The sequence below is a fragment of the Narcine bancroftii genome, chromosome 6 (genome assembly GCF_036971445.1).
Source record: "Narcine bancroftii isolate sNarBan1 chromosome 6, sNarBan1.hap1, whole genome shotgun sequence".
In the NCBI taxonomy this organism is placed as follows: domain Eukaryota; kingdom Metazoa; phylum Chordata; class Chondrichthyes; order Torpediniformes; family Narcinidae; genus Narcine; species Narcine bancroftii.
The window spans coordinates 183,867,991-183,884,143 of NC_091474.1; the positions used below are offsets into that span (position 1 = coordinate 183,867,991).

Genomic DNA, 16,153 nt, shown 5'->3' on the forward strand with positions numbered 1-16,153 from the left:
AACATATTTTCAGAGAACTGGTCATTTTTTTAAAAAACAGTCCAGTAACAACAACCAATCACTTGTATCAGTGTTTAAAATGCAACAAACAACAAGGATTTTTAAACATTAAAATAATGTTTAATTCTCACAAAAAAAAACTGGCCACCACTGATCACCAACATCTCCCCACCCAGGCCCCGCACCTGCCCAGGAGCCCAAGGTCCCCGCTGCCACCGGCAGCCCAATTTCCCCACTACTGCTGGCAGCCAAACTTTCTCGGTCAGTTCGGCTCTGAAATTTTTTTGGATAAATGAGGAATTCTGATTTGTTTCGGATAACCTCGATTATCCAAATTTTTTTTTAAATTTCAGATAAATGAGGATTTTGGAGAATCCGATTTGGATAATCAAAGTGGTACTGTACTTACTGTTTTCTTATGTTCCCCATTATTTGTTCTATTTGTTGTGGACTCATAAAATTATTTTTTTAAACAGGATTTCTCTTCCATAAAATAAAATTGGCTATTCCAAATCTTATTACAACAGAAATCCCATTATCCGGAAATCAATCAATCAAACTGGCAAAATGAAAAAAAATCAAGCAAATAAATAAATAAATGTTCAGATAAATAAGACTAGGTGGATGGACCCCACGGGAAAGTGCTGAGACTTTGTTGGACATGCATAGGCTGAAATAGCAATGGCTCTCAACGCACATGCATTCTTTTTTTCTGTCGCCACTTCCATAGAGCAGAGCCTTGAGGAAGGTGTGCCGAGGGCTTGACCAAGACAATTGAGTTGGTGCAAGTGGGATTGGGATAGGATTGGAGGGGGGATGGGGAAGATGGCAGCGGTGTTGCGATTTCACTGTCCATGTTCAAATTTTAGACCCAATGTACAAAACAACCCAAATTTTAAGGCAGAATTTTTATGCTTCCACTATCGTTCTATGCGCCGGCATAGTAAAAAATCTCCAAGTTTTATAATTGGTAAGGGTTAATTATGATAGCAGCACAGTTAATGCAAGGGTTAGTGCAACACTGTTAAAGTGCCAGCAATTGGGATTCAAACTTAAATTTTGTAAGTTACGGGTATTACCTGATTAAAGTGAACTTTAGCTAATCAAAGACTACAAGACTTTTTTTTTCAAATTACTTTACATTTTGCACTGTTTTTTTGTTTTTTTTTTAAATGGTGTTTTCTTAATGCAGGTGTATTAGGCATTGAATGAGTGAGTGTCAGTCAACCTGAAAATTTACATAGTTGACATGTGCAATCCCTGTAGGTGCTGGATAATAGGAATTCTACTGTATTATCCTCCAGGTGTCTAGTAACCATTTTCCTCATTGATTCTAGAATTCTCCCTGCTACTAATGTCAGGCTTAACTGTTGTGATGGTTCCTGTTTTTTCTCTCTTTCCTGAAAAATTGATTTATATTTGTTATCTTCTTATCTGAGGGTGCATTTGCTTTTTTTTAGGGGTTTTTTCATATCTATAAAAGCTTTTACAATTTTTTATTATATTTCTTGCTAAATTGCCCCCATATCCTACTTTCTCTTTTGTAATGAATTTCATGGTTTGTCCTTTATTGAAAAATGAAATTCTCCTAGTACTACTCGTTTTTCAAAATTATTTTCCTTTTCCTTTGATCTTGTTATCCACAGCTTGACAGCATTTCCACATGGGTTTTGTTATATATATTTGTTGAAAATTATGTCTTAATTCTTTAAATGTTAGTCATTGCCTGTTAACTGTCATGCCTTGTAATGTTTTCCAATCTACCATAACCAGCTGGGAGACATATGTATAGATATTTGAATGTGGCAAGACATTAAGAAAGTAATTAGCAAAGCAATGGGATGTTAGGCTTCATAAATAGAGGTACTGAGTATACTCAATCCGAACAAAACTCTGGTTTGAGGAACAAATATGTACGCAAATTTCAGAAAGGCATAAAACTGGGATTACAAGTAGTGAAAGATGTTAACTCTTCTAATTCTATCTAGGATTAATTTTTTTAATTTAGACTAAGGGTTCCCAACCTTTTTAGACCATCGACCCCTTCATGGAATCCATGATCCCTCATAGATCCCCAGACATGTACAAAAAAATAATTAATAGACGTGCAGTTTCCATGTGCATTACATACCATATGCAGTGTCCAGGCCTTCCAACAACAATCCAAACTTTGTTTCAGCGCCCCAATTGCCAATTAACAAATCTGTAAATTAAGCAAACAAGTAATGACAATAACAGTAAAAAAAAACATGGCCGGGAAGAAGCCAAACGGAGCTGGGTCAAAATCTTCATCATCGGCAACGGCAATTCCATTCTCAACATCAAATGTTGTGCCATCCACATTGAAGAAGTCGCCTCGGGCTCCCGGCAGGAGTGGGAAACTCGAGCTCTACAATTCTTTCAACCCCTAAAGTTTCATCAATCCCCACCACCCCCATATATCAACACCCCCCCCCCCACCCCCAGTATTTTTCATTCCCTTGGATGGTCCCATTGACCCTTAAGGGTTGATATCAACCAGTTTGGAGACCCTTAATTTAGACATACAGCACGGTAACTGGTCCTTTCAGCTCATGAGCCTGCGTCGCTCAATTACACCCAAATGACCTACAACCCATGGTATGTTTTGAAGTGGCTTCAGTGAAATGGTGAGATTAGATACACTGGGCTTGTTTTTCTTAGAGTTAAGGAGGCCATGAGGTGATATGATGTAAGTACAAAATATTATAAGGTAAATAGTCAAAATCTTTCTCCCATGGTGAGGGTGTCAGAAACAAGAGGCCATTGATTAAAGGTGAGAGGAAGGAATTTTAAAGGGAAAGGGAGAGTGCCAGAAGAGGTGATAGTATCGCATACAATTACAACATTATAAAGACCTAATGCAGGCAAATGAGATTAGATTGGGTGAGTTTAATTAATTTATTTGGCACCAAATACCTAGTATATTAAAAGGGTCCTTCTCAGAGCAGACTGACATGTTATCTCTAATATTCATACAACAATGTAAAGAGCACAATGTGAATGTAGGATTGAAATGAAAATGAAGTTCAATTTAGCACCAAGCCAGGTCAACATGAAATTACTTTTATGGGGTTCATTCAAAAGCTTGATGATTAAAGTGAAGAAAATATCTTTAAGCCTCTTTATGCATGTTTTCACACTCATAAGCCTTCTCCCCAATGGGAAGGAGGTGACAAGAGTGTGTTCTGGATGTGATGGGTACTTCAGTATGTTGGCTGCCTTTCCTTGGCAACAGGAGATATAGATAGAGTATAAAAAGAGGAAGGTAGTTTTTGTTATGTTTTCAGCTGCCTTTTATAGCTTCTTCTATCTTTAGCTGAGCAGCTCCCATTCCCCGCTGTGATTTGTCAGGCAACAATGCTTTTGATGAAACACCTGTGGAAGTTGTTGATGGACAAGGGGAGCATGCCAAACTTCTTTGTCTTGTAATTGGTGTAATTTGTTGACTATCAGTTCAATATGTTTGTCTCAGGTCACAGCAGATGTTTATTCCTAAGAACTTGAGACAAACTACTTTTTTTGCCTTCAGAGCCAGTAATATTGATAACGATAATGTGTGTATTGTCATAGACATTGTACAATTTATATATGCAGCAAAATTCTTGCAAAAACTGATCAGGTTCTTCACAAAAATAATTGCATTAGTGTACATTATATTAAACTAAAAGAGAAAATAATTTCATAAAATATAATCAATACTCACAGCTTCCATAGTTCAAGAAAAAATGGCAGTGCAATAGTTCACAAAGTCCTTTTTGTGGTTGAAGTAGTCCATGATTAGTGTAACGATGGGAGATTCAAAAGCCTGGCAGCAATTGGAAAGGAGCTGTTCTTGAGCCAAGAGGTGCTAGTCCTCAGGTTTATGTACCTTCTAGTCAAAGGTAACACTGAGGAAGTTGTCACCAGGGCAATGTGATCTTTTACAATGTGAGCTGCTTTCTTGAGGCAGCACTTCACATAATATCTTCAGTGAATGGGAGGCCAGAAACTGTGATGTTTGCTACCTTCTGAAGCTTCTACATTCCTCGGCATCCAAACCAAGCTGTGATGTAAGCAGTCAGTATACTTTCCACAGAGAACCTGTAGAAGCTTGATACTGTATTTGACAACATGCCAAATCTCCTCAGACATCTTAGAAGGTAGAGGTATCGATGTACCTTCTTCACAGTTGTATCAATATATGGAGTCTAGGTGAGGTCTTTATAAATATGTACTCCCAGGAACTTGAATGTACAACTCTCTCCACTGCCATCCCCTCAATGTGGAAAGTTGTGTTGACATTTGACCTTCCCTTCCTAAAATTGACAATAAAGTCCTTAGTCTTGGTGATGTTGTTGTGGCACCCAACCAGATTCTCAATCTCAATCTGTTTTCTGACTTATCATTTCCAATATATCAGTCATCAGTGAATTTTTAGATTGCATTAGAATCAAACCTGAGTATTACAGTCATGAGTGTAAAGGAAATAGAACATAGAATAAGTACATAACCTTGGGGTTCCCCTGTGTTGATGGTCAGTGAGGAGAAGGTGATGTTGCTGATCTGCACTGATTGTGGCCTGCCAATGAACAAGTTGAGAATCCAGTTGCAGAGCGGCAGAGTCCCACATCCTTTAATTTGGTCATACATTTTGCTGGTTTGATGGTGTATTTTAAATTCTGGAAAGGACCCACCATTGCAGTTTTATAAATTGGTTGCAGGACTAGAAGGAAAAGTACATCAACAAATCTCAAGTGATTTTTTTTACTCTCCATCGAACAGCGAATATACAGAAAAGACTCCCAGCAGATGCTGATATTGTAACTTTAATTACCTTCTTTCATAAATGCTTGATAAATATCCAGCCAAGAATGAGATTAATTTTTTTTATTATAAGTAGCACCACACTGGTAGTTGCACCTCTAAAATAAGTCCTTTGGGGCAAGTACCTGGGTTAATTTAAATAAAGTAAGAGATTGATATCTCAGAATTTCATTAATTATATGAACATTGCAGTGAGAAAATTTCCCATTATATGTGACCATTTAATTTCCCTCAGCAAAATAAACTAAAGCATATGTCGTGTGTAAAGCTCTGCAACAGCAACTTTGGTGGTACCAGCCAAACCAGCAGAATTTCCAGAACATATTACCCAGCATATTTTAATTTTTTTTTATGTTGCACAGTAACATCTGCCAGTGTACTCAGTTTGTTTAAAAGGAGTTTGGGAAACAGGACCCTAGTTGACTTAAACAGCATAAGAATTGGGGCCTCACTGAGCAGAATTGGGACAAAGGACCTAAGACTGCAGAATTGGAAAGGAACACTGAAATCGGTGCTTTGGTAAGTCACAAGAGAGAACTGCAACAGAGGCCCTATTGAAAAAACATTACCGAGTTAGCCAGATGCTGCACTGTCAGGATTGCCAACTAGTTGGATAATAGATGATTGGAGTTTTGCTGCTTACATTCCATTGTTCATGATTAGAGAAAAATTTTCTATCAAACACTTTTTATCAAATTATGTATTTTCTGGAAGTTCTCTTGGTGATCAGCTGGCTGGGAGTTTTAAAATTTCAGGCACAGTTCAGTGTAAGTAGTTTATTTGAGTGAAGGCACAAGGATTATTTGTGAGGAAATTTCCTCCACTTATCCCACAGGTCAAGGTTTCTCTGTCATTTATGGTTTAGATTCAGCATTGCGCTTCGCTTATGATTCAAAGTAAAAATCACATTGAGTTCTAAAATGCTTCATAAAACCCCAAAATATGCATTCATAAAGCTCTTATTTGACCATTGCAGACACTCTTGTAATCCAAAAAGAAACATCAAGTAAATTCATAGCAGACAGAAACATATCAGAACAGGACCACTTCAAGGACAGAGAGGTATGCAGTTACCAACATTTTTCGATCTCACTCCAGTTCTGAAATGGTTTTAGTCGGGAATAGTGGTTGACAAATTTAAAATCACAATCCAACTAAAGAGATTGTAAGTCAAGTGGCCTGGTGCCAAGATAACAACCTTTCTCTCAAGTCAAGAAGACAAAGGAGCTGATTATTGATTTCAGGATAGGGGCAAAGTCCACCCTCCTGTCCACATTAATGGCCCTGAAAGAGTGGATTGATTCAGGTTCTTAGAAATAAGTATCTCCAATTACCTCACGTGGCACAAATGCATGAACACAACAATCAAGAAAGTGCACCAGCCCCTCTTCTTTCTTCGCCGAAAGGAAACTCAGTGTGTACCTCCTGTTCTTCAATAAATTCTACAGATGCACCTTCAAAAGAATACTTACTGGATACATCAGGATCAGAAGAAGATATAGATTGCAACTCAGAATGTACTGAAAATTTTCCTATCAACCTTTATCCACATCTCCTGTTGCCTCAGAAAGGTATCCAACATACTGAAGGACCCATCACACCTAGAATGCACTCTCTTCTTCCTCTGCTCATCAGGAAGAAAGCTTCAGAGAAGGCATGCACCAACAGTTTTAAAGACAGTTTCTTCCTTACAGCCATCATGCTCTTCAGTGAATCCCATAACAGAGCTCTCACACTACCCATGCTTGGTGCTAATTGATCTTTCTTTTCATTGTAATCCTATACTCTGGAAATTGTGCTCTTTGCGTTGCTGTATGAAATCTTGGTCTCCTCCCAAAGAACCCTTCTGCCTGTACCAAATATTTTTTGACAAAAAAAAACTGAATCTTAGAGTAAATCATCTTGCTTTGTATTCAACTGTTAATTTATTAAAATTAAATCTATGTTCTCATAGGGTGAGAAAATTATGTTTATGTAAAGTTGGCTGTGAAGATCATTTGCCCACAAAATGTGATAGCTTTTTAATTAAATTTGTTTAATCACAAAGTAAATAGAACCCACGTAACATCAGCTACAAGCAACCGTCAAAGTTCACAGGTTTCTGAAAGTGAAAAAAATTCTGCTGGAAAGTGTGGGAATGTTGTGAAAGAAGCTAGGCTACGATTGCTGTTCACAAAATACTACTCAAACCAAGTTGCTGCTTTAAATTCTGTTGGGGTATCATGAGTAATCATCCACCTCTGGCCCCTCCATCTTGACATATGGTCTGGGAAGAAGCTATCAGTTATCTTTTCCTGCAATGGAAAAAAAGAGCAGATTTAACAGTGCTAATGTAGAATATTTTTTCTCCTTTATTTTTATCAATTGTAAAGATAGGAGAAGGCATGTCAATGTAATTAACCTATTATGATAAAAAGCCTTCTGTAAACATCTGAGCATGTTGCCTCATGAGATCCTTTTAGATTTTTGATGAGTTTTTTCATTGCCAGGTGAGCATCATCACTTGGACATCACCTTTATCTCTAGGTCTTATCTCTTAATGAGTGGATTTACTTCCATATTTACATTAACTAAATTACATTAACTCCATTGAGGAGGAATGGAGTCCCTGCATCCCATGATGCTCCCATGTACTTGGGTAATCTCTGGTGAAATTTTAAAAATCATGAACTGATAGTGGTAAAAAGATGAAATCTCATGACTTTGGCCTTGATTTGTTGCTTGGGCAATTTTAAATATCAATGTGTTAATGCCAGATTATTTTCTTTCAATTTCTTGTTCCTTTTTGTCTCTAGCCTTTTACACTTTGACAATGTTTATTTGACATTGAACTCACATGCTTCTTTTGCCTGTTTCTCATTCTTTTAGTCTCCTATTATTTTGGGAGATCTGCTCTGGGGTCTAGGTGGGGCCCATGATCCAGCAATGGACAAACAGAGTGGGGAAGTAAGGGAAGAATGAGTGACAATTGCAGAATAAATTGGGACCCATTCTGGAAACAGATGGGGTGAGGTCATTAGCTGCAGAATCAACCAGAGATGGGTGATGGAGACCACCTGAAAGCAATCTGGATCATTGGCCTTGCAGAAGATGATCAGGTGCTGAGATGTTCAGATGTTAGAGAGTGAAAAATGAAGAGAATTTGAGGAATTGACCCAAATAAAGAACTGATTGTTGAAAGAGAAATTGACAGAGATTATCAGATTACTTGAGCCCAGAAATAACTGGTTGCCAGGCCTAAGAATATGAGCAATAAACCTATGTGGTCTAAATTTTGGTAATTATGAAAACTGAAAGAAGAACTTAACTGAAGTATAATAGACCCTAACTCCTCAGAAAAAGACCAGGTTGTGAAATATAAAGTGTTCACAATCACGACTCTGGAGACAAAGTCTTGGAGAACAGGTTCAGCTTTACTTTGAGTCTGCAGAGTCGGGTGTCCCTGGTCTAGAGACACTCTGGAGGTTCAGAATCATCACTCTTTTGTACAGTCCTGCACTCAACATCACCCCACGTTCATTTACCTTCTTCCAATAAGAATCCCAATACATTACAACAATCTCCTTCTCCCTTCCATCAATCCAGGTATCACTCAGTTCCTCCCTCTTCATACATCGTCTGTTATGTTAATTAGTTCATTCCCTCCTAAGGGGTGTCTAAGTTAATATTCATATTAAGCAAGCGCAGTACTAGCTATAGACTACCTTAGGTCACTGTACCAGCCTGAACCAGAACCTTGCATCCTTGGGGCTCGAGATAGAAGGGGCCCACTAGCTAGTACTGTCTACTCTCAAGCTCTAATCTACATACTTTGCATTCCATCACTTTTCACAGAATGGAGCGAGTTTAATCACTTTCACCATTTTTCACAAGGTGAAGAAATATCCTTTGAAATGTTCCATTTCAGACTTGCTGCAATGTTGTCACTATGGGCTTTGTAAAGGTACAAAGTTGCAGGTGACATTACAATAAGTACTCCAATTCATCTAATGATACTGGAATATGTATTGGCCATGATTTATATGTGTGCCATGTCATTTGCCCATAGTTGTCGATTAAGACCCACACCATAGTCACTTTAAGGTTGGATGCGGTGCATCTGAAGATGATTGGTCAAGCCAGTTTGGGCACAGGATGTCCTGGTATATGTTAGGCAGACATGTGTAGGCACTGAAGTTTTTACCCTGATGTATCTGGACTTGCGCAAATTGCGCTTATGTTGTACTTCAGCAATAGGCTTTGCTTCGTAAGCTTGACAGCCCGTGTGGATAAGGCCACACTATGTAGGCAGTTTTGTGCCAGTGTTTCCCAGGTGGTCATGAGCATGTCAAGTGATTTCAGGGAGGCTTTTAGTGTGACTTTGTAATGTTTCTTCTGCCCTCCATGTATGTCATAATAATAAGAGGACCTGAATCTAATTCCTGAAGTGCCTGAGCAATGTACAATATGGTATTTTTTTAATTGCATATTGCCATTTTGCCAAACAATATCATCTATTGCCCAGTCTCTATGGTGACAAAAGCCATTTGTTGATTTTTATGATCTTAAACCTGAAGTAGATCAGAATTTTGCCATCCCACTTCTCTTGTGAAATAAATGACTGTTCTTGACAGTTTAATAATTTTGTTAAAATTGATTCAATAAATCTGCTACTTGTGAAATTCAAAATGTATGTTTCCTTTATCCTTTTATCCATTTAAAATGTTTATATTGTGTCAGCTTGTCTTCTAAAATGCTCTCATACAGGAAATGCATAACATAATTTATTTTGATTAAAACTAGTAATGGTTTCTAACACCAATCAAGAATATTGGAAATGACAAGTAATTTTATGTTATGGAGTGTTGCATCCATCACCTCACTGATGTTTCTTAGTGATGAAATCGATTGACTATTGTGCTTTGACAAAGGCGAGTTCAACATTCATATCCGACTTGACAGTAAATGAAGTCTTATAATCCTTCATCTGGATACTTCAGGTTCATTTCAATGAATTAATTAATTGAAGTCAGTCCATGCGTTTAATAAATAGGGCACCTCATGAGCAAAGATAAATTAGGAATATTGAAAAAGGATTAAATGCAGAAAAATTTTCAGAATGCTCTCACCTTCCAGCTTCCTTCATTATCATTGTGCCATCTGGAACAGAAATCCTAGAGACTTAATGTATTCTGTAAAAATGTCACAAAATGGTAAACCAGTTCAAAATATGAGTTCAAGAGTATAACAGAGATAGGATTTTAACACAATTTTGAGAATTTAAAATACGTTGATTTGCTTGAGAGGTCAACAGGAGTATAGTAGAAAATAAGATGATGAGAGATAGGATCTGGAAGTAAGGTTAGGGATGAGCTGGTTTACATGTGTTAAAGGATAGAAGATTAGCCAGGAATAGACAATCCATAGATGAGATTTTTTGGAGCAAATTACTAAGGTGGGCTGGAGCTGAATTACACTCTGAGTACACTCTAGAAATTGGCTTGGCTGAAGTCCCCAGCTATTATGAATATGGGGTACTTCATTTCAAGACTGTGGTTGGAGGTGAATTGTTTGTCTCATGCAAGCTTTACATTCATCTGAGGTGTTATGTAGACTGTAGATACAGACTGTAGATACCATTTCATCAGATGCAAGGATTGACAACGAGATAGACAACAGACTCGCCAAGGCAAATAGCGCCTTTGGAAGACTACACAAAAGAGTCTGGAAAAACAACCAACTGAAAAACCTCACAAAGATAAGCGTATACAGAGCCGTTGTCATACCCACACTCCTGTTCAGCTCCGAATCATGGGTCCTCTATCGGCATCACCTACGGCTCCTAGAACGCTTCCACCAGCGTTGTCTCCGCTCCATCCTCAACATTCATTGGAGCGCTTTCATCCCTAACGTCGAAGTACTCGAGATGGCAGAAGTCGACAGCATCGAGTCCACGCTGCTGAAGATCCAGCTGCGCTGGGTGGGTCACGTCTCCAGAATGGAGGACCATCGCCTTCCCAAGATCGTGTTATATGGCAAGCTCTCCACTGGCCACCGTGACAGAGGTGCACCAAAGAAAAGGTACAAGGACTGCCTAAAGAAATCTCTTGGTGCCTGCCACATTGACCACCGCCAGTGGGCTGATATTGCCTCAAACCGTGCATCTTGGCGCCTCACAGTTCGGCGGGCAGCAACCTCCTTTGAAGAAGACTGCAGAGCCCACCTCACTGACAAAAGGCAAAGGAGGAAAAACCCAACACCCAACCCCAACCAACCAATTTTCCCCTGCAACTGCTGCAACCGTGTCTGCCTGTCCCGCATCGGACTTGTCAGCCACAAACGAGCCTGCAGCTGACGTGGACATTTACCCCCTCCATAAATCTTCGTCCGCGAAGCCAAGCCAAAGAAAAAGAGATACAGTAACTAATGCAAATTCTGGTGCCAGGTAGTAGTGACAGCATTTCACAGTTAGCTGTTTCAGGTCTAGCCAGGACTGCCAGGTTCAAGCATCACAGAGAGTGATGAGGAAGAAGGTACCGCCACCTCTTGCTCTTCCTGTGCTTTTCTAGTGGATTGAGAAGTGCTCCAGTTGTACTGCACAGTCAGCAAGCTACTGAGATAGTCAATGAGAGGAAGACATTGGATTGTTGATGAATAGAACACTACCACAGCATATTCACAAAAGTTATCTTCCACAAGAGTTTGCAAAAAATGTTAATACAACTAGCTTTTCTTCTGTCCTGAAACCTCTGTATGTTTTTCTTTAATCCATTGTGCACAAGAGGTCCTTGAAATAATTCCACCATGAAGCATCCAGCTTTTGCAATAGAATCTAGCTACTCTTGAGTTCTGACAGCACCTCATTATGCATGTGCCAGAGTGGGCTCTTGGAAAATCACAGAACTGTTATTAGCAGCGACAATAAAGTTTATTCTTGACAGTCCCGGAACCACTCTGGGATATTGTTGTTTTATTGAACTGCTTTGAATTAAACAATAAATGTTCCTGTTAATTTGTGAACTATTGACAGAACTGTATTTCAGTCTCCTGATTTAGGATTCACAAAATCACAAGGTATAGGAACAGAAGTAGACCCATTAGTCCATCAAGTCTACTCCCACCATTCTGATCATGAGCTGATCCATCTACCAACTCAGCCCCACTCCCCAGCTTTTTCCCTATAACCCTTGATGCCTTAATAAAATACCAGTCAAACTCTGCTTTAAATACACCCACTTCCATAGCCACCTGTGGCAACAAGTTCCACAGACTCATGACCCTCTGACTAAAGAAATGTTTCCATATCTCTGTTTTAAATTGATGGCCTTTTATCCTGAGATTATGCTCTCTTGTCCTAGAACCCCATATCAGGGGAAATAACCTTGCTGCATCTACTCTGTCCAGGTCTTTCAGCATTCAAAATGCCTCTAAGAGGTCCCCCCTCACCTTTCTGTACTCCGTGTACAGTTCAAGAGCCGACATTCATTCCTCATTTACCAACCCTTTCATTCCTGGTATCATTCTAGTAAATCTTCTATGAACCTTCTCCAATGCCAGCATGCCCTTTCTCAAATATGGATCCCAAAAACTGTACACAGTACTCTAAGTGAAGTCTTCACTAGGGCTTTATAGAGTCTCAGTATTGCATCTTGTATGCCCTCCCTCAAGAAATCAATACCAAATTTACATTTGCCTTCTTCACCACCAACTCAACCTGTAGGTCAGTCTTTAGGGTATTCTGCACAAAGACTCAAAAGTCCCTTTGCACCCAGAATTTTGAATTTTCTTCCCATCTAAATAATAGTCTGCCTGTCTATTTCTTGTACCAAAGTGCATGACCATACACTTTCCAAAATTATATTTCATCTGCCACCTCTTTTCCCAGTCTCCTAATCTACCCAAATCTCTCTGAGGCCTTTCAGTATCCTCAGCGTCACCTCCCCCACCGCCTATTTTGGTATTGTCTGCAAATTTAGATACAAAGTTATCTATTCCATAATCTAAATCATTGAAATACAACGTAAAAGAAGCAGCCCCATCACCAACCCCATGGAACATCACTGGTATCCTGTAGCCAACCAGAATAGGATCCCTTTATTCCTACTCTCTATTTCCTGCTGACTAGCCAATGCTCTAGCCATGCTAGTAACCTTCCTGTAATTCCATGGGCTCTCATCTTTTTTAGCAGCCTTATGTGTGCCACCTTGTCAAAGGCCTTTTGAACATCAAAATCCACAACATCCACTGCATCTCCCCTGTCTACCCTACTTGTTTTAAGGAAACCATGCTGACTTTGGCCTATCTTTTCATGTACTCCAAGGTATTCCGTAATCTCATCCTTGGCAATCAATTCCAATAGCTTCCCAACCACTGACGTCAGGCTAAAATGCCTATAATTTCCTTTCTGCTGAGTTGTTCCCTTCTTAAACAGTGGAGTGACATTTGTTCCTGGAAAGTTATTACCAATGCCTCCACAAGTACCTCCTTCAGAACTAGAGGGTGCATTCCATCTGGTCCGGGGGCCTTATCTACACTTAGACCATTTAGCTTCCCAAGTACCTTCTCTCTTGAGAGCTTGGCCACACTAACTTCACTTCTGAGCGGGCCATGAGAGTCCAATATGTCTTTAATATCTTCCGCAGTGAAGACTGAACCAAAATACTCATTCAGTTCCTCTGCCATCCCATTGTCTCTGACTACAATTTCTCCAGCATCATTTCTATTGGTCCTATGTCTATGTTAGTCACTCTTTTACTCTTTATATATTTAAAAAAGATTTTAGTGTCCTCTTTGATATTACTTGCTAACCTCATTCCATAATTTTTCTTCTTAGTTGTCCTGTCCGAATTTTTAAGTTTCACAGTCCTTTATCTTCCCACTTACTTTGGCTTCCTTCTATGCCCTCTCTTTTGCTTTTACTTTGGCTTTAATCTCCCTTGTCAGCCACAATTTTCTCATTTTTCCATTCACAATTTTCATTCATTTTGGTATGTACCTGTCCTACACTTTCCTCATATCGCACATAAACTCCACCCATTGCTGATTGGTTGTCTTCCACATTAGTGTGCTTTTCCAATCAACTGTGGCCAGTTCCTTTCACATGTGACTGTAATTTCCTTTGTTCCACTGAAATACTGACGCATCAAACTCTAGCCTCTCATTTTAAAGTTTCAAAGTGAACTCAATCATACTGTGATCGCTGCCTCCTAAGGGTTCCTTTATCTTTAGCTTTCTCATTGCACAGCAATCAAGCCAGAACAGCCAATTTCCCGGTGGCCTCATCAACAAAATGCTCCAAAAAGCCACAAATGGTGGAGAAGCATTGAGACAGTTCCAAGCCTACAGACCCACGTTATGAAAAAGCAAACCAAATGAAATGATGTATGGTGACTAGTTATTAGATCTAAGTTACCCGCATTCTGAGTTCTGGATTGTCAGGTCTCACACAAAAATTTATACATTCCTGAGTGAAATATCTTCAAATTAGAATAAATTATTCTATTTTTAAAATATTAAGAGTGATTGGTGAAGTGCCTGATAGGCCATAGAATAATGAGTACAAGGAAGGGAACCTCACAAATTGAATGCCTATCAGGGGAGGAAAGGAGAATGAGAATGCTGACAAAAACTTTGCTTGTATCTTTATTAAAGGCTTCTAATGAGACAAACAGTGTCATGGCTGCATGTTTACCTGGATTTTTATTGCTTAGAAACGATACTTATTTTGTACTCTAAATTTAGCAATCCAAGCTGAACAAACAGCTTTTGCTGAGGGCAGTACTGTATTGTAATTAACTGTTCCATCTCACTTTTGTTTCATTTTGTGGCTGTTGTGGGTAATGAATATTTTGTTTCCTTTCCAGCTTCTCGGTTTTATCTATGCCTGTTATGTCATCAAAATTGTTGCTGAGGAGGAAGACAGCTGTAAGTACATCAAATGGCAAAGATACTGAAAAGCTAAGAACTAAATAAAGAAGTATATATAAACATTTATAAAGTAGATCAACTTTCTGACTGAAATAAAGGACGAGAACAAGTTCTATTCATTTTGCATTAAAATGTTCATTGGTCATTGATAAATATGCCTGTATAAGAAAAAAAAAGTAATGTTACTGCAAAGCTGTCATATATCAACATGCAATGAAAAAAAAGCATTCAGTAAGTAAACTGACTTGAATGGTGAGGTGGTGAGGAGCAGTCAACATGTACTAATGTTTAATAATTGTTCCAAATGCTTATTGAAGGTTAGGGATATTAATAAGAATGGGTCTGCTTTAGATGACATGGGTGGCACAGTTAGCATAGCAGTTAGCGCAATGGTTTTTACAGTGCCAGTGATCGGGACCAAGGTTTGAATCCTGTGTTGTCTGTAAGGAGTTTGTACATTCTCCGTGTGTCTGTGTGGGTTTCCTCCAGGTGCTCTGGTTTCCACCCACCATTTAAAATGTACCAGGCATTGTAGGTTAATTGGGCATAAGTGAGCGGCACAGGCTAATGAGCTGAAAGGGCTGTTACTGTGCTGTATGTCTAAATTTTAAATTTAAATAGTCAACCAAGATGCATTTAAAAGGAATAGTGATAAATATTATCTCTTTCATTGGTTGAACATCCAAACTAAGTCTTGAGGGCAAACATAATGTGATCAACCAAGTTTGGGGTGACCTTTCCAGCCTGATACAGGTTCACTATGGCAAATTGAGTTTTAATTTTATGACTCTTTTCAAAAGTACACACAATGTTTGAACATTGCACTTTCAATGGAATAAAACAGGATGTCATTATACAACCCTGAATTTCTACATCTCAGTATCTTGGTGCCTCTCCTTGGGAGCTGCAAATGTTTATCATGACATCAGAGTGTTACAATGGAATCAGATATACAATATTCCATGTAAAAGTTATTCCCTCTTTGAGCCTTGTATTGGATATCTCATATCCTCATCATGAATTCAAGATTCCTTTATTGACATGTAATAGTATATGACATAATATTACATGAAATTGCCTTCTTATGTGGGTCCTTCAGGAAGCCATCGGCGCCCAAGACCCTTCGGAGCCTTTCTTGCCCTCAGTACCCTCTCAAATCCTTGTTCCAATATCTGATTCTCATGAGCCAGTCTGCAGCAGCCCTCAGCCCAAGCAAGTCCCCCCAGCTGCAAGTCACTCACAGTCTGTGTGGGTCCTTCAGCCTCTGAGCCCTTCGATGGTTCATTGCTGTGGTCACCTTTCTGATGGGTTGTCTCCTCTGCTCAAAGGAGAGATGTTCTTCCCATTTCTGGTGCCCTGCACCAGTCCACTGCCACCCAGATTCTGCAACTCCTCATGACTGTTGCCGAGCATCTGGCGCCAC

General features: G+C 39.2%; 1 protein-coding gene across 7 annotated transcripts in view; it reads left to right on the top strand.

Moving 5' to 3' along the window:
* Window positions 1-16,153, top strand: part of nkain2 (sodium/potassium transporting ATPase interacting 2) — a 544,966-nt gene that overhangs the window by 486,814 nt on the left and 41,999 nt on the right. For all 7 annotated transcript variants that reach the window (XM_069886894.1, XM_069886895.1, XM_069886898.1 and 4 more), the window contains one exon: window positions 14,667-14,727. In XM_069886894.1, coding sequence (XP_069742995.1) covers window positions 14,667-14,727 — 61 coding nt within the window. The remainder of the gene's footprint in view (window positions 1-14,666; window positions 14,728-16,153) is intronic.